This window comes from Onychomys torridus, chromosome 2, assembly GCF_903995425.1.
Source record: "Onychomys torridus chromosome 2, mOncTor1.1, whole genome shotgun sequence".
Lineage (NCBI taxonomy): Eukaryota > Metazoa > Chordata > Mammalia > Rodentia > Cricetidae > Onychomys > Onychomys torridus.
In genome coordinates this window covers 139539383-139557628 of record NC_050444.1, presented here as the reverse complement: position 1 = coordinate 139557628, position 18246 = coordinate 139539383, and the positions used below count along the sequence as shown (strand labels likewise).

Below are 18246 nucleotides of genomic sequence, written 5' to 3'. Positions count from 1 at the left end.
TCTCTACCCGAAGCCCTTGAAATCAACCTTTCCCTTTCTCATGTCGTTGGTGGGAACATTTCAGTCCACAGCCTTCCTCCACTTCCACTTCCCCCCATTCCAATAAAGAGTTCCACACACATATCCACATGTGGAAAGCATTTCACAACTAATGGCATTTTGGGAAACACCTGCCACTGTATTGCTTGGAAATGATTTCTGAAGTACACTGAAGCTATGTATGCCTTCACCGCACACTGGCAGGGCCTCAACATACACCACAAACAGATCTTTTGAGACTCGTGGGCTCTACTTCGAGGTCAGATTCCCCTCAAAGTCACCATCTTTCTCAAGAGTCACAGGCTTAGCTGGGCCTGGTGGCAGTTCTAGCTACTCAGGAGGCTGAGGCCGGACCAAAAGTTTAAGATCTGCTGGGCCTACAGAATGAATCCAAGGCAATTTAGTGATATGCTATCTCTAAGTCAGGTGGGCTGGGGAGGTAGCTCAGCAACAAAGCACTTGCCTAGTGGATACGATGCTCTAGGTCCAGTTCCCAGTACTAGGAAGAGAGAATGTCACGGGGAAGCAGGCCCTGATCTGGCCTTCCTAAAGCAGTTATTTGTTTCTTGGGCATTGTATTCATACCTGATGTTTCTCTGTGGTATTAGCATCATGGGCTTGCAGTATTTAGATATGGGGAGTTTTCATCGTCTTGACGGTGTGTCTGGGGACAGTGACACTCTGTCTGCTGTGGACAAAACTGGAAAACGCAAGGAAGCATTGTGACTCCAGTCGGTAATGGCACCCAGCCCCAGCAGAGGGCTCTAGAGAGCTATCGGGCCCTCCCCATTTTCCTCTTTAAAGAGGCGGGTAGTACCCTGAGCTTTCTGTCCTCCAGATGACTCAGTCTGTGGCAATTCAGCTTCAGTTCTATTTTGCATGGGATGTAGGCCTATGGGTTCCGGGGCTGGCTGTTAAATTTCACCCAGAAAAATCAGAATAGAACACCACTGCTATTTAGTCCTTCGGTAGGATATGTCTTAGGAAAACAAAATAAAACTGAAAAACAAGCAAACAAACAAAACAAGAACAAAAAGCTACTTCACAGTCATGTGGTCATGAATCTGTTTCCTCTCCTGTAATAAGGAAGGTAAACACAACGTCACAGGGTTTTAGCTGTAGGGCTTTTCTGAGGACAGAAAGGTAGCTTTTCTTGCCCACTCTGTTGCTTAAAATGTGAGACAGCATTTAGAATGCAACTCTCACAAGCAGCCCCATCAAGAGCATGCTTCCTTTCTGTTCAATGCTAAACTCTGGTTGCATTGTGGGAGAAACTGCAATGTCTGCGCTGGTCTTGTGGGAACAGGGACGGCCTCCAGGAGACCAATTAGTTGGGGAAGATAATGAAAACAGCTCCAAGAAATACATTCCCTTCAAAGCCTCCTTGAGGACTAATTTAGCAAGTCTGTGTTTTTATTGGCCTGTGTATAGGCATCTGTCACAGTGGCCCAGGCTCCAGCTCCTGCAGTGCCACCAGCCTTAACAGTAGACTAGCCTTGCTCTTCTCAGCTTTTCCGTTTTATGCCGTCGCTTTCTTTCTCTTCTACAAGGCCTCACTGGTCAACTATATCATCATTTCTTTTAGAAACTCGATATGCACACACACATGCACATCGTGCCCATTTGTGTGTGTGTGTGTGTGTGTGTGTGTGTGTGTGTGTATCTCAAAGTCTTCTGTCTCCTCCTGATCCACCAAACCCCACAGAATTCCCATACAGTCCCTTCAGAAGAGACATCATAGTGTAGCAGTTAAGGGCAAGCTAGACAGGAATCTCATGGCCTCGAGTGGTCAAATCGCTTACTCTTCCCACCACCGTGCAACCCTCGGCAAAGCAGCTTTTCCTGGAGACTTGGCTGGTAGTGTTATCTGTATATAGACAGAAGAGCGGTGGGCATCAAGATGTTTCAATGAAGTATTGATACGGTGGAAAAACTGTTTCCATAGTCAGGAGTGGTGGCTTGCGCCTACAACCCCAGCACTTAGGAGGTTGAGGCAAGAGGACTGTTGAGAATTCCAGGCCAATCCATGCTACTCAGTGAGTTTTGGGACAGCTACAGCATGAACCTTGTTTCAACAATGCAAAATAAATACTTTATTGTTGTCATTATAGAGATGTATCTTGAGTTTCAGAATCAGTTATGGACTGGGCTCATCAATTCCACTTCCAGGAGCTGCACAGAAAGGCTTAACCCCTCGTTCTCCCTAGAATCTCACATGGTGTGACGTTTGCCAGAAACTAGAATGAGTGAGTGTGTGAAAATAAATTACTGAAGATGGCTGAAAGTCCATAAACCTGAATCTAGGTAAACCAGAAAGACTATCACTCCTAAATATTTTTTTTCCTGGGTATAATGGCACACAGCTGTGATACCAACACTGGGGAGGTGAGAACAGGGGGATCAGAAGTTCAAGGCCAGCCTTTGCTACATGAGACCCTATCTCAGAAAACCAGAACAGTGAGCTTTCATATGCATTGTACTTTTGAGACAGGGTCTCACTATGTGGTGCTGGCTAGCCTGGAATTTACTAGGTAGACCAGGCTGGGCTTGAACTCACTAGGTAGACCAGGCTGGCTTTGTACTCACTAGGTTGACCAGGCTGGCTTTGTACTCACTATGTAGGCCAGGCTGGCCTTATACTCACTAGATAGACCAGGTTGGCCTTGAACTCACTAGGTAGACCAGGTTGGTCTTGTACTCACTAGGTAGACCAGGTTGGTCTTGAACTTACTAGGTAGACCAGGTTGGCCTTGTACTCACTAGGTAGACCAGGCTGGCTTTGTACTCACTAGGTAGACCAGGCTGGCCTTGTACTCACTAGGTAGCCCAGGCTGGCTTTGTACTCACTAGGTAGACCAGGCTGGTCTTGAACTCACTAGGTAGACCAGGCTGGTCTTGAACTTGCAGTGATCCTCTTGTGTTAGCCACCCAAGTGCTTGGCTTAAGTACTACATCTTTTGGTTTTTAAATTTTTATTTTATTTTGTTTATTTATTTATTGGGCTTTTTTTTTCTTTCCCAAGACAGGGTTTCTCTGTGTAGCTCCTGGCTGTCCTGGAACTCACTCTGTAGATGAGGCTGGCCTCGAACTCACAGGGATCTGCCTGTCTCTGCTTTCTGAGTGCTGGGATTAAAGGCGTAAGCCACCAACCAGCTAAATTTTTATTATTAATTATATGTATGTGTCTGGGTATGTGCCTGTAAGTACAGGTGCTCTGGGGGGCCAGAGGAGGGTGCTGGATTCCCTGCGGTTGGAGTTACAGGCAGCTGTGAACTTTCCAGTAGATGCTGAGAACCAAAAACACTGAAAGTGGAGCAAGTGCTCTTACCTGCAGACCCCTTTTTTCAGCCTGCAACTTTAGTTCTTAAAGACAAAGCCTGGCTCCTCCTATTTACAGAACCTTGCCCAGACCGCCTCTGGAAAGACAATATCAACTACTAACTGTGAGGACATGAAATGCATGTTCATTCAGTCCTTACAACTTTGCTTTCAGGTGAGTATTATTATTACCATTTTATAGAAAAACAGGTACACAGAGGCTACACTCCAAGATCATACAACTAGCTAAATGTGGGATCTAGACCTGCATGCCTCCAAAGGGCACCCCCCCCCCTTTTTGGTTTCTTTTAGTTTTTTGAGACAAGGTTTCTCTGTGTAGTTTTGGTGCCTGTCTTGGATCTCACTCTGTAGACCAGGCTGGCCTCGAACTCACAGAGATCCACCTGTCTCTGCCTCCTGAGTGCTGGGATCAAAGGTGTGTGTCATCGTTGCCCGGGGTAGGGCACACTCTTAATTGCTAATTTACTCTGTCTTCCAAGAGGCAGAATACCTAGAGAAACTAGCCTGTCAGTCCCCTAGGGTCATTAGCCTGAGTGAAATCACTCCACACAGGCAGCAAGAAACGCAGAAGCCATCTGAAGAAGGAACATGATGCTATATAACTGCCAAGTTGTTCAGCAAACCTTTCCTGAGCACTGATTTATTCTGATCTTGTGTGGAATGCTAGATGCTGAAGTACAAACATGAGTAAGACAAATAAGTAGGTAGACACGTATAAACAGATGTGTATCAAATAGCAATGTAGTAAAATATAGAGAAGCATGGACAGGGTGCTGTGAGCATAGAGGAAGTCCTTTTCCTATAGAAGGACAATGGTTCTTCAGGTCAGAGGTACAGAAGATCAGGGAAAGGATGGAGAGGCAGAGACCGCAAGCATGGAGTCACAAAGGACACAGTTTAAAGATCTACATACACTCTGGTGTGATTAGGACTCAAAGTGTGAATCAAGCAATGATGGGAAATCAGACTGGGAAGGGTGCCAATGTGTCTGGCCTCCATTTAGACAGGAGTGGAAAGCTGACTGGAGGTTTTAGGGAGAGATGGTATTAGACAATTTTGCATTTTGTAAAGCCCTCTGGTAGCAATGTTCCAAACGAATGGAAGGGAATGACCTAGGGAGTTCTCTTATCTGTGTAGGCATGAACTTACACGAAATCAGACACAACAGTAATTAACTGAGTGTGTACGTTTAACATCAGTTGGATGGATGTGCATAAGCTGTTGAGAGAGAACAAGTTTTCATCAGTGTCCACCACCTCTCCCTAGAAATATAATAGTTCATGCTCAATCCCAGGAAATTTGGTGAACAAAGTTGTTTGATGAGAAGAAAAAAAATTGACAGTGTTCTGGGTGGTCGTTTCTCTGTGTATCACATATGGCATAGTTTTGCCTTCACAAGCTTTCCAATATTTTCACAATCGCGTTCCCCTCCAACACTTGCAAAGGTAAAGAAATACGTTTTCATTCTTATCTATATTATTTTAGGACCCTACATTTCTAGACATGACTTCTGAAATGACCAAGACTAATCTTCAGCGTATGTGTGAGGACAGAAACACGCAGGGGTCAGCACCTGTTCCGTGGGGGTCGAAGAGGATGGTGGTACTAGCCGAAAACATATTGCCAGGCGAGCAGCCGGGAACTTGGAAGTGGGCAAATTTCAAGAGACCGGGAAACGGAGGTTTCAAGTATTTGGAGTATGTCCAATGCAGGTGTTAGGTTTCTCTGTGGGGAAATGCTCTTTTGGAGAATTAATTTGACTCCTGAGGGCTTCCAACTGCATGGGAGCTGTGTCTTGTGAGAAAGGTACCCGGCTGTCAAAGTGAAGTGCACAGAGGCCTAGGTCTGGCTGTTGGGTTGGGGGCGGGGGAGGGGCAGGAAGGGGGCCAGGTGCCGGTCTGGCCTTCGGTATAGAGGGCGGAGGCGGGCGCGCGGGGCGCGCGGGGGGTTGGGGAGGGCTAGGCTGAGGATCTGGATGGGGACACTTAGCATCGTGGTGATGAGGGGAGCAGGCTGTGGGGGCCTCTTACCTTTGCGGGCCTTGTCTCCCGGAATGTTCTGAGCCCTCAGCCGCTGGTCCAGGACGTAAAGCATCTCCCCGCCCAAGTTCAAAAAGAGCAGCGGCAGAGTCCGCACCGACATGATGGAGGAAAGCCCCAGGGTTAGATTAGCAGCCTGGAGGCCCCTCCGCGTCCCATAGTCCGGTTGCTGGGGCAACGCCGCGGACCGGAAAGAAGAACCAATCAGAGGGCGGTTTGATGAGAGGTGGCCCAAGAGCGGGGCCTCATTGGGCTAGGTGACAAAGACCGCTTCAGGGGATTGGCCCGAACGGAGGTGTGCGACGTTGGCCTCCGGGGAGCGCTGGTTTTGAGTTTTCCATCGGAGCCTTCAAGGGTGTCGCGGCATCGCCAGGCCCCAGGCTTACCGTGGGTGAACAAGTCAGCCCCAGCGTCCTGGGAGCCGCCTGCCCGGTCTAGAGTCCAGAGCCGCTGTGCTGTTCCGGGCAGATTTGCCAGCCACCTCCCGGATGTGCTCAGAGAAACGAGTGAGATCACGGCAAGCGCCACGAAGACACCCTAAGTTATACCAGTCCCTCATCTCCATGAGTTATATCATTTGTATTTCCTTCCTAAACCCTCCCGGAAGCGATGCCACAACGGATTTCCTACTCAGTGAAGCAACCCGGCCGGGCCGTCCTAGCGGCGTAAGCAGGCTCCGTACACGGTTCTCCACCCTCCGCCCCAGGATTAGGTTTGGCTGGTTCTTTTCAGCGGATCTTTGTAGATTTCAGTGTTTCTGCTAAGCATTTCGTCCTCCAACCACAGCATTCTTGACTTTTAGCTCCCACATCCACCTTCTTGGGTCCTATTAATAATCAGCCACCAAATTCTTTTTTCTCACATAATCTTTCTCACATTTATTCCTTAGTTTCCCTTGCTGCAGCACTTAAAAAAAAAAATCACTTAAAAACAGCACACATTCCAGACTGAGCTGGTGGTGGCGCACACCTTTAATCCCGGCACTTAGGAGGCAAAGGCAGGCGGATCTTTGTGAGTTCAAGACCAGCCTGGTCTACAGTGTTAGTTCTAAGGCAGCCACGGCTACACAAAGAAACCCTATCTCGAAAAGCAAATAAACAAAAATGGCGCACACACCCCAGCACACTGGTGGCTTCCTCCTTCTGGCCGTTTCCTTTCCTCTCAGCAGCCAAGCTTTTTGAAATTTTTGAAATCATACAACTTGAGCTTCTTGACACCACAGTCCCACCTGTAATAAACATCTTCATCTTATGCTGAGCCTCCGTGCATTGTTTTCAGCCTAGCTCCCAGAGTATTTGAAGTTTTGTCAGAGCCGACTCCCTTTCTCTCATACTCTTCCTCTGTGAGTGGCAGGCAGTATATGGACTTTGGAATCAAGACAGAGGTAGGAGCCCTGCTTGGTGACATATGCCTTTGATCCCAGCACTTTGTAGCCAGAATCCAGCCTGGTCTGCATAGCAAGTTCCAGGACAGCCAGGACTGGGACTTTGTCTTTGGTTTTTCGTTTTTTTTTTTGTTTTTTCCGGAGCTGAGGATCAAACCCAGGGCCTTGCGCTTGCTGGGCAAGCACTCTACCACTGAACTAAATCCCCAACCAGGGACTTTGTCTTAGAAAACAAAAACCAGGATTGTTGGGGATTTAGCTCAGTGGTAAGGCCCGGGGTTTGATCCTCAGCTCCAAAAAAAAAAAAAAAAAAAAAAAAAAAAAATCAACAAAAACAAAACTAGAGAGAGCTAATTAGCTTGTGAATTTGGACACATTGCCTAAGCTTTCTGAGCCTGTTTTCAATAGAAAGACAAGAAGGCCAAGTGTAGTGGTGCACTTTTCTTTTTGGTTTTTTGAGACAGGGTTTCTCTGTGTAGTTTTGGTGCCTGTCTTGATTCTCAGTTGTAGACCAGGCTGGCCTTGAACTCACAGAGATCCTCTTGGCTCTGTCTCCCGAGTGCTGGGATTAAAGGGGTGGACCACCACCGCCGGGCTTCATCTTCACTTCTGATTCTTTCTACCCACTCACCTCCTTCATCTCAAGGGGATCCTGTGCCGAGGAATCATTTTTTCCTGATGTGGCCCACTTTCCTTTTACATTGCTTCCCTAGTCCCTTTAAACTCTTAGAAAAAGGGTTTCATGTAGTCCAGATTGGCCTCATACTAGCTAGCTATGCAACCAAGGATGACCTTGAAATGATATTCTTGCCTCTCTCAAGAGCTGGAATTAGTTATTCCAATGCCATAGCCTAGTATCTCCAGGAAATTACACACCCAGGGTTTCAGCCACCTTTGGTTCAGGTCTTTGGTTCAAGTCTCAGCCCTGATCTTCCACCTGTTCTTTTTGTTTGTTTGTTTGTTTTTGTTTTTCGAGACAGGGTTTCTCTGTAGCTTTGGAACCTGTCCTGGAACTCACTTTGTAGCCCAGGCTGGCCTCGAACTCAGAGATCTACCTGCCTCTGCCTCCCAAGTGCTGGGATTACAGGCGTGCGCCACCACTGCCCGGCATCCACCTGTTCTTTGGTAGCAGCACTTTAACACATCTTTCTCTTTGTAGGGTTTCCCTTCTCAGAATGAGGTCTAAAGTTCCTTCTTCAGTATGATGAACTGAATGTTTTTATGCTCCAGCCCCACTCATAGCCCTTTGTTACAGTATTTAATTTCTGAGTCCCACTGTCCCTGAATGTGTACCTCTAGATTTCTTTCCTTTTAACTTACAGTTCCTTCTGCCTAGATGCCATTTCTCTCTACCCTGTAAACTTCTCTGCTGTGGAATAATCCTTCTGTACACTGTAAATTACGCTTTGATTGGTTTAATAAAAAAGCTGACGGGCCAATAGTTGGACAGGATAAGGTTGGGAGGAAAACCAGACTAAGGACACTAGGAAGAAGGAGGAGGTGAGTTGCCAGGAGATGCAGAGGGAACAAGACATGCTGCAGGACAGGTAAAGCCACATGGCAATATGAAAATTATTGGAAATGGGTTAATTTAAGTTGTAAGAGCTATTTTAGTAACAAGCCTAAGCTATCGGCTGAGCATTTATAATTAAGTCTCTGTGTAGGTTATTTGGGAACTGGTCGGCAGGAAAGAAAGGTCCATCTATACTCCTTTGGGACCCAGTCAGGTAGATAGCTCCTACAGCTGCCCTCCTACTCTGCCAGCATTACCTCTCTGAAACATACCCATGACATGTTTCTATGACTGCATCCACTGGGTGATAGCCAGAACTCTGCCTCTGAGATCCCAGGGCCAAATGAAAAGAGGGCATCTTTCATCACTCTTCAAGGCAGAACGGACTTTATTAGTTTTCTTTGGTCACCTCTTGTAGGGTTTGGGTAGGGTTCTCTGGCACTCCCTGGCTGCTTTGTTTTTTGGCAGCCACTGCAGCAGCTTTTAAGGCCCTTCTTTGCTTCTTTTGTTTCTGCACCTCCTGGAAAACCTGGTGGTTGAAAGGGGATAGGAAAAGACTTTCTAATTTTATGCAAAACCTCAGGTTTGGAGCAGGTCTATGGGAACTATCTGATGGAAACTCCCGCCCCCCTCCCCCAATTCTTTCTCCATATGCTGGTGACCTGGGCCAGTTCTAAGCCCTGGTCAGAAACAGATAACTTCACCCCGGTCCAGGGAGACTGAACAAAACAACTAGCCCTATTGATTCATACCCGAGTGCACAGGGCCTTCTTGGCAAGGATGCGGCGGTGGACCTTCTGGAAGTGCAAAGGGGGTAAGGTATATTCCACCCCCAGCTCTCTGCATGCCTTTTCGAAGACATCGTAGTTGGTCTGCCGGAGGAGTTTGAGCATCTTTTTCCTTTGGTCGATGCTCATCAGCAAATGGCGTTTGTGAGCTTTGTCCTATAGAAGAATCCGCATCACTATTATTATTTGTTTTTTTTAAGACAAGGTCTCACTCTGTAGCACAGGCTGGCCTCAAATGTAGTGATACTATGTTCTCCAAAATATCATGCACCCTAATAAACTTATCTGGGGTCAGAGAACAGAATAGCCACTAGATACAGAGGCCAGAAAATGGTGGCACCCACACCTTTAATCCTAGCATTCCAGAGGCAGGGATCCATCCAGATCTCTGTGAGTTCAATGCAACACTGGAAACAGGCATGGTGACTCACACCTTTAATCCCAGGAAGTGATGGCAGAAAGCAGAAAGGTATATAAGGCGTGAAAACCAGCAACTAGAGCTGGTTAATCTTTTAGGCTTTTGAGCAACAGTTCAGCTGAGATTCATTCTGGATAAGGACTCAGAAGCTTCTAGTCTGAAGAAACAGGATCAGCTGAGGAATTGGCAAAGTAAAGTGGCTGTGGCTTGTTCTGCTTCTCTGATCTTCCAGCATTCACCCCAATACCTTTCTCCAGGTTTATTTTCATTAATAAGATCTTTTAAGATTTGTTCTACACTCAAACACATGGCAATTCTCCTGCCTCAGCGTCCTGCTTGCTGGGATAACAGGCCTAAGCCACCATACTTATTACTCTTGATTTCAGTGTTCTGTAAGTATTAACATTGTTTACCGTTAACGATGTATGGTCATTTCTTTGAACCATCCCAACAATCTTATGCAAACATTTCTGTAGTTCTGCAGGAGGCACTGTCAATGTTCATAGTTACAGACAGGAAAATAAAGGCTTGAGCTTACTTGACGTTCAACAGCTCTTCAGACTGTGGACCCCGAGGCCAAGCCTTCAGTCTGGGTCTACTGGCTGCTCAGGCTCCAACTCTCACACTCTCCCTGTACTACCCACTCAGCTCCTCCAGCACTTAGCAGACGGTCAGCTTGAGCAGGGAGAAGCAGGACCTTACTCTCTATTCCAGGTCCTGCTCCATGAGGGGTCTCTGCAGTGGAGCTGGGAGTCTACACCTCAAGTGAGCAAAACTGTGATTTCCAAAGAGCATACTCAACCAGCTTCTGGGAGTACTCAAGGCTAGACCAGTCTGTGTTCATAATTACATGCTTATTAAAAAACACAAGTAGTCAGGTGTCATGGCACATACCCTATAATTTAGCTCTCAGGCAGCTGAAACAAATGGATGGAAAGTTCAAAGTCAGCCTGAACAGCACAGGGACCAAAACTAATGGTGACTTTCTACTTCTGGCAGCTCTGTGCTCTGCACTGAGTGGTTAAGAACTCGGGGCCCTTGGCAAGACTGCCTCATTCCAAGTGTCAGGCATCACTTCTAGCAGTGTCCCTTGAGGAATAATATCACTCCATGGCGAGACAGCTCCTCTGGAAGATTCAAAAGACACAGTCCCAGGTTCCAAGGGATGATGTGAAGAGACTAGAAGTGCTGTCCACCATATCAATTGCTAGTATTAATTCTTGTAATCCTTGCAATCCTGTGGCAGGGGTCCTACTTTACAGATGTGAGAAGTTCACACCAATAAGCTTCCCAAAGTCACAGCGACTTTAAATAGAAGTGACAGAGCTAGGATTTGAACAGGTCAATCTGACTATCCATGCATTCAACAAATATTTATTAAGTACCCACTATGTGTCCAATGTGACCAGTCTACAGTCTGTTTCCTTGACCACTGATGACTCTCAGCAGAGTTCTGTAAGGCTCCCTTTGTCCTTCTAAAGGCAGGAGGGGAGTGTTTTCCTACTGGAGATGAGGTGTCAGTCATTGGCTTCTTAGGATCCAGAGCCCTTTATTCCCAGGCTACTGTGGTTTAGCTGTGAGTTAAGCCCAGGGCTTACCTTTCGATGTTTCTGCATATGTTCTTCGTAACTGCGGATCTTGACAGTCAAGGCAACAACTGAAACCACAAACCACAGAGGATGAGAGCTGGGCACAGAGGAAGGAAGTACCCAGGCCCCCCTCGTGTTCTAGGACCCAAAGGAGTAACAATCACCGATGCTTTTGTATAGCTCTAAATTCCAAAGCACTCTAAATTGCAAGATCTCAAAAGACTGTGGATTATCTTTCTACTAAAAAAGCAAGCTCAAGAAAAGAAAATGACTTAATTCATAAAGGGCATTATCCACCATAGCAAGCAGGACTGTGTCTGTGGTGGTGGGGGGTAGAAGATGGTTGACAGAGTCTCACTATGAGGCTCAATCTGACCTTACAACTTGCTATGTAGCCCAGACTGAACTTGTACTCCCTCTGCCTCTGCCTACTTTACCTAGAATTGTGGGTATGTGCCACTATGCCTGGCTGGTAAATAGCACTCTCAGTGGCAAAAATTTAGTCCTATTTTTTGACAATGTGATATAGTGTTTTCATGTACAAAGCTCATGCCTGAGAACAGCGCAATTCAGCTACAAAAATAACGGAGGCACAGGCAGGTGGATCTCCGTGAGCTATCGACATCCAAAGTTTCAGGACAGTTGGGGCTACATAGTAAGACAATGTCTAAAACATTGGTTGTCAATCTGTGGGTCTCAATTCCTTTGGGGAACACCTATCACATATCCTGCATATCAGATCTCCTGCATAGCAGATGTTTACATTACGATCATGTCAGTAGCAAAATTAGTAATGAAGCAGCAACCACAACATGAAGAACTAATAAAGGGTTGCAACATTAGGAAGTCTGAGAACCACTGTTCTAAAAGGAAAGAGATAAACACCCTAAAAACAACAACAAAACCAGAAACCCATCAATGTTTTCACTAAGCTTATAATTTTGTGTTGAGTTGGGCTGCATTCATAGCTACCTGGGGCACATCCAGCCTGCAGGCCACAGTTTGAACATACTAGCAAGAGCATTAAATTCAGGAATTAACTCTAGCATACAATCACAGTTAATGATTCACCACGCTACTGGATGTACCAGCCAGCACATTAAGATAAGATTCTAAACCTGTCAAGAGGGTCCAGAAGGTGGCTGAGTGGGTAAAGGTGATTTGGCACAAACTTGACACCTGAGTTCAATCCCTGGAGTCCATGGTGGGAGAAGGAATGGATTTCTGAAAACTGTCCTCTCATCGCCACATCCTTGCATGTCATATACTTACACATGCAATAAGAACAATAAAGAACAAGCTTAAAATCTACTCTTTCTGTGCTTTCATTATTAAGATTTTAGAACTACAACTTCTCAGAGGACTGGAGAGGTGGTGCAGGGTTAAGAATGGCTGCTCTTCCAGAGGATCCAAGTTCAGTTCCCAGTGCATGGTGGCTTGTAACCGCCTGCAACCACAGTTCCAGGGGATCTGAACCCTGTCCTGACTTCTGCTGACATCAGGCATGCACACAGTGCAGACATACATGCAGACAAACACCCATACACATTAACAAAATAGATTTTTAAAACAGTGAATGAGGCATGAAGAGGGAGAGGGTACTAAGACCTGTAATGTAGGATAATGGCTACAGGGAAGGAAACACGCAGACATTGCATAGGGCCACTAATTCACCCCACTGCTGCTCCGTGGTTCAAAAGGCTTTCACTTGTGTCTAATGAAGGCTACTGCTAATTCCAGCTGGAAACTAACGGGAACATGGAAATGTTCTATGCCAATGGGCCTAACAGCACTCCATAGATGTGAGCCTCATTGTAACTAGCCTAATCTTTTGTTTCCAGGGTGTGTTCATACACTCTAGATTCTCAAGTCTTGCCACAAAGTAGGAGACAGTCTTCTGCCCTGTCTCCAGCTAGCTCCATCTTCAGAGTGGGAAGCAGGGACCCTAGAGAAGATAGGTGACCTGTGTGATTTCACACAGAGCAATGGCAGGACACAGCAGATGACAAAGCAGCATCACTGACTTTGGGATCCAGAGTTCCAGTCCATCATGTCTCTCCCCTTCCCAAGCCACATTCAGAGCCCTAGACCAGGTACCAGCTAGCAGACTCCTTTGTACCCCCACTTCCAAGGGCCCCTGACCAACCTCGAGCCTCCAAGGTTCTGGAATCCTCAGGGTTTTTTGAAATCTTGCTTATCCATTGTTCTTGCTTGATTTTTAACTTCTCTTTCTGTTGAAGACAGAAATTGGGGGAAATCTGTGTGGTTTATGGTCCTCGAAGGACTAACCTTCCTGACTGGAAGGCTGCAGTTATGGTAGCTAGGCCCAGAAAAAGTGAGGCCAGGGCTTACTATATTCACTATGGCCTTGGCCAACCACATGGCTACGAGTATCCTCATGAATCCAAGGTCAAAAACAGAAATAAAAGAAATAGTTTGTTAGCTTCATGTCTTTAAAATTGCTTCTTCATTCCTGGGCACATCTGCAGTGGTCTAAGTAAGAATGCCTCACAGACCTGATACTTGAATGGTCGGTCACCAGAGAGTAGTGCTACCTGAGGAGGATTAGACGGTGTGGCCTTGTTGGAGGAAGTGTGTCACTGAGGGTGGACTTTGGACTTTCAAAAGCTAAGCCAGTCCCAGTGTCTCTCTGCCTATAGATTAGGATGTAGTTCTCAGCTACTGTTCCAGTGTCTACATGCATGCCACCATGTTTCCTACTGTGACGATAATGGACTAGACCTCTGAAACTGCAAGCCAGACCCAAATTAAATGCTTTCTTTCATAAGAGTTGCCTTGGTCACAGTGTCTCCTCACAGCAAAAGACAAACTAAAATAGTGGCTAAGATGACATACTTACTGTGCACCTATTTATCAATGTCTGAGGCACAATGGCGGAGCAAAACTCTCTCTTCATGGTGCTTACGTTGGAGAGACTGACAGTGGGAGAAACGTGACGTGCTAACTGGGGAAGCCTGAGTGTAGGGATGGAAGGAGTTCCCAGGGAGAAGACTGAGGGAGGCCAAGACTGAGGGCAGCACAAGTACTCACCTTGTTGGCCATTTCCAAAGACAAGACTCTTTTCACAACATCATCAACCCTGCGGGGAAAAACAGAGCAATGAGACAAGTACTGGGAAGGGGAAGAAATGTTTTTCTCGTCAAAAATTTGTGCATTTGTATGTGTGCAGGTGCCTGTGGAGGCCAGAAGATGTGTGACCCCTGGAGCTCGGAGTTATAGGTGATTTTGAGCTGTCTGGCATGGGTGCTGGCACTAAAACTCCTGTCCTCTGGATGAGCAGCCACACTCACTGCTGAGCCATCCAGCTAATCTAACCACTAGCCATTTAAACTAGTTGACAGGAGTTTAAAAGGGAAGAATGGCAGAGTAAGACCTTATCTTAAAAGGTGGTGGTGCTGGAGAGACGGCTCAGTGGTTAAGAGCATTTGTTGCTCTTGCAGAGGACCCAAGTTCAGTTTTCAGCCTCCACTTAGTGGCTCATAATCATACATAACTCCAGTCCCAGGGGATCCAATGCCCTCTTCTGACCGCTGTATGTACACTAGGCACACATGTGGTGCACAAACATATATGTGGGCAAAACATACAAAAAGAAATCTTTAAAAAAATGGAAACAAAGCTGGGCAGTGGTGGCGCATGCCTGTAATCCCAGCACTCGGGAGGCAGAGGCAGGTGGATCTCTGTGAGTTCAAGGCCAGCCTGGGCTACAGAGCTAGTCCAGGACAGGCTCCAAAGCTACAGAGAAACCCTATCTTGGGGGGGAAAAAAAAAAGAAATCAAGAACGGGTCTGGTCAGATGTATAAAGGTGCTGTGCAAGCCTGAACACCGGAACCTTAAAGCTGTAGAGGAGAACTGACTCCACAGAGTTGTCCTCCGATTTCCATATGTGACGCTGATAGCTATCCTCTCCTCTCCCATCATGTGTACACACACACACACACACACACACACACACACACACACACACACACACAATTATCATAAATTTAAACAAGAGGCAGGCTGGGGAGACTGGAAAGATGGTTCAGTAGTTAAGAGCACTTGATCTAGCAAAGGGCCAGAGTTTGGTTCCCAGCACCCACATCAGTTGGCTCACAACCTCCTGTGATTCCAACTCCAGGAAATCCAATGCCACCTTCTGGACCCTGTGGGCACTCATACATATGGACACACATGCTGACACATACATGCACATAAATAAAAATAAATTGTTAAGGAGAGTTAAAAAGCAAGAACAAATGACAGTTACTTCTACAAGAAATGCAGCGATCCAGAAGTGGGCAGTCATTTTTCAGGGATTCAAAGGCAACATGGTGGCGGCACATGCCTTCAATCCCAGCACTTGGGAGGCAGAGTCAGGTGGATCTCTGTGAGTTCAAGGCCAGCCTGGTCTATAAGATCGAGATCCAGGACAGCTGCCAAAACTACACAGAGAAATCCTGTCTCAAAACAAACAACAACAAACAAACAAAAAACAAATCAAAGACAACTTGGCTCTGGTTTGTTGGGCTGAAGACAGCACCCAACAATTGGGGCTGTTGGCTTGAGTGTTCTGGTCTTGTCTTGGGGAAGGCAAAGGGAGGATTTGCACCTTAGTTGGACACAGCCAGACTGCACAGTAGGCAAGACTAGAGCCAGCCCAGCTAGCTCCTACTGAACAGACACATAGACAGTCTGTCAGCTTGGGATTCAAGTGCTAGCTCTGTCTCTTAGATACTTAAAACAGAGCATGTCTAACTCTATACAAATAGGACACAATTTCTTCTCTCTCAGTGCTTTTGTGAGGTCAAGAGAAGAGAGATTTCTACCAAGACCAGTAGAGCATGTTAGTTCTTTGGCATCTATCGGTCTTCACTCAGAGTACCAGGAAGAAAAGGGCAGTTGAGCTCTATGAGCATCGGCTGCCCCAGCTGCCCACCCGAGCTCACCATACCTGGGGTCCTTCCCAGTGCTCACCACTCCTGGGGCTCCACATAATCAAGCTTCAAGACAACAGGCCAAGACTTTAAGTCACCCTTTTCCCACTCCCTGCCCATCCTCCCAGGGTTCCTGTGTCCTCAAGTAGGTTTCTTCCTGCTTACTTCTCCATTCTGGGGATGATGTCCTTGTATTCTCTGATGAATGTGGAAGGGGGTGGCTCATCATCTTGGTTGGGCTGGACTGTCAAACACAGGAATGGAATAGAGAACAGGGTTAACAACTCTCATTCTCCCAGGCTCCACTCTTCTCATTCACTTACCAAATCTATGAGAAATGCCTAGGGTCTCAACAGGGCAATAGACTTATCTAAGCCCAGTTTCTCTTCTGCAAGCCCTGTGGGCACCTGCTCTCCTATTTCATGTTGCAAACAGATGACCTTCAAAGGACATGTACTGTGCCTGCACGTCTCACAAACCCACTTGGTTCTACAGTTATCAGATGCCACACTGGGACAGGTTCTCCCGTGGACAGGAGTGAGTGTGGCATCCTTTGAATCACTTAATTTCCAGTCTGGTCCATGGTCTGGCCTAGAATAAGACTTAACAAAGCTTGCTGGTTGACTGCATGAATGAAATAAAGGGGCAGAGAAAGTGCAGGTAGCTTTGGGGGAATGCCATCATCTAGGATTGATGACCAAAAGCTCAGCTTTGGTGTGTGCATTCCTACCGTGTCCCTGGAGTCCAACCCTGTCCAGCCCAACCAAGATGATTATCCTGTTTAGTCTGACTCTGTTCCGCCACTATGTAAAAGACACTAGCAGTGGTAAATACTATTGCACCTTACAATTTATTAAGCACAGGGCTAAGGGTGTTTTTCATACATTATCATGATTGAATCCTAGTAACAACGTGTCCCAGTGGATCCTTTGCCACTCACATCAGCACTGGTTCACACAAAGTAAACTTGCCTCAAATAACGATCTGTTGGTCGGAGGGCCCTAAGGCATACTAACTTGGGATGGGAAACTACACTCTTCAAGTCAGAACGGCAGATAAAAAGCACTCCACTATAGGAAGGTCTGTTGTTGCCAGCCAAGAACTCAATCGTTTTCACTAATATTCCACTCCCTCCTCGTACACCCTATAAACAAAGACTTCTGGCTTAGGGCTCTAAATGACACGGACGTAGGGGGTCTTTTGGCCTGCCCCTTTGTGCACCACCTCTGTCCCTTTGTCCACCCCAAGCTTTCCAAGCGGTCTCCCTTCTGCGTCAAGTCTCAGCCCAAGTCCTCCTACCTGGTTTCTGGATGGCGTATGCACGGACAGCATGCAGGAGACCTATGCAGAACAGAAAGAGCTGAGACTCACTTCCTTCCGCAGCCCAGCATGACCCGTCTAGCACGGACTGTGGGCACCTGCACCTAACTAGCGCCCTAGTTCCCTCTCTCCCACTCCGTCACTCCTTTCCTAGCCACCACCCTTTGTTTCTCATCCTGCCACTGCCTTCCTCCGGTCTCCGGGTGCCTGATATCCTCCATCTTCGCCCAGCCCCACTGCCTCCCGGCTCCGCGGCTCACTCGGAGGCTGCAGGCCGCAGCGTGCTAAGGCCAGACTGGCGCTTCCTCCGCCCCGCAGTGCAGACACCGGCGCCTGTGCCACTGCATGAGCACGAACGGAGCTCAGCGAGCGCCACGCCGCCCGCAGCATAGCGGCTCCTAACCCCGCGGGCCCGCGCCGCCACTGACCCCGCTGCGGTGGCGCTAGGTTACACGGGCGCAGCCATGACGGTTCAGGCTCGACCAATCGAGCTCGACAAAAGCAACAGAGGGCTGAGCGAACGGATTGGTCGGGAGTGCCGAGGAACTGGGGTGGAGCTGGCAGGTTTGGCCTGGTGGGTGGCCTTGCTCTATGGCTACTAGCGTAGAGCTGTGTGTAAACTCTAAAATGCCACTTATTGACCTTGCATCCAGTTTTAATCACTTTCTGAGTTTTTGACCTTAGGTCAGTGGTTCTCAACCTATGAGTCACGACCCATGGGGTGGGTGTCGAACGACCCTTTCACAGGGGTCGCATATCAGATATTCTGCATATCAGATATTTATATTACGGTTCGTGACAGTAGCAAAATTACACTTATGAAGTAGCAACAAAAATAATTTTATGGTTAGGGTCACCATAACATGAGGGATTGTATTA

At 47.1% G+C, this 18246-nt stretch overlaps 2 protein-coding genes across 4 annotated transcripts in view; both read right to left on the bottom strand.

Annotated features, from left to right (window-relative positions):
- Positions 1 to 5621, bottom strand: part of Oscp1 (organic solute carrier partner 1) — a 37410-nt gene extending 31789 nt beyond the window's left edge. For 2 of the 3 annotated variants that reach the window (XM_036177237.1, XM_036177238.1), the window contains exon 1: positions 5409 to 5621. In XM_036177237.1, coding sequence (XP_036033130.1) covers positions 5409 to 5520 — 112 coding nt within the window. In that variant the 5' untranslated portion in view covers positions 5521 to 5621. Of the gene's footprint in view, positions 1 to 624; positions 740 to 5408 lie in introns of all 3 variants that reach the window. The other variant, XM_036177235.1, reaches the window with a different exon arrangement.
- A 3057-nt stretch (positions 5622 to 8678) lies between these two features.
- Positions 8679 to 17839, bottom strand: Mrps15 (mitochondrial ribosomal protein S15). Its single transcript, XM_036177151.1, has 8 exons — positions 17628 to 17839; positions 17347 to 17388; positions 16213 to 16291; positions 14161 to 14209; positions 13256 to 13340; positions 11119 to 11177; positions 9067 to 9258; positions 8679 to 8843 (listed from the first exon to the last, which is right to left on the bottom strand). The coding sequence occupies exons 1-8, from the start codon at positions 17755 to 17757 to the stop codon at positions 8706 to 8708; spliced, it is 774 nt and encodes a 257-aa protein (XP_036033044.1). The 5' UTR covers positions 17758 to 17839; the 3' UTR covers positions 8679 to 8705.
- Positions 17840 to 18246: the final 407 nt, after the last annotated feature.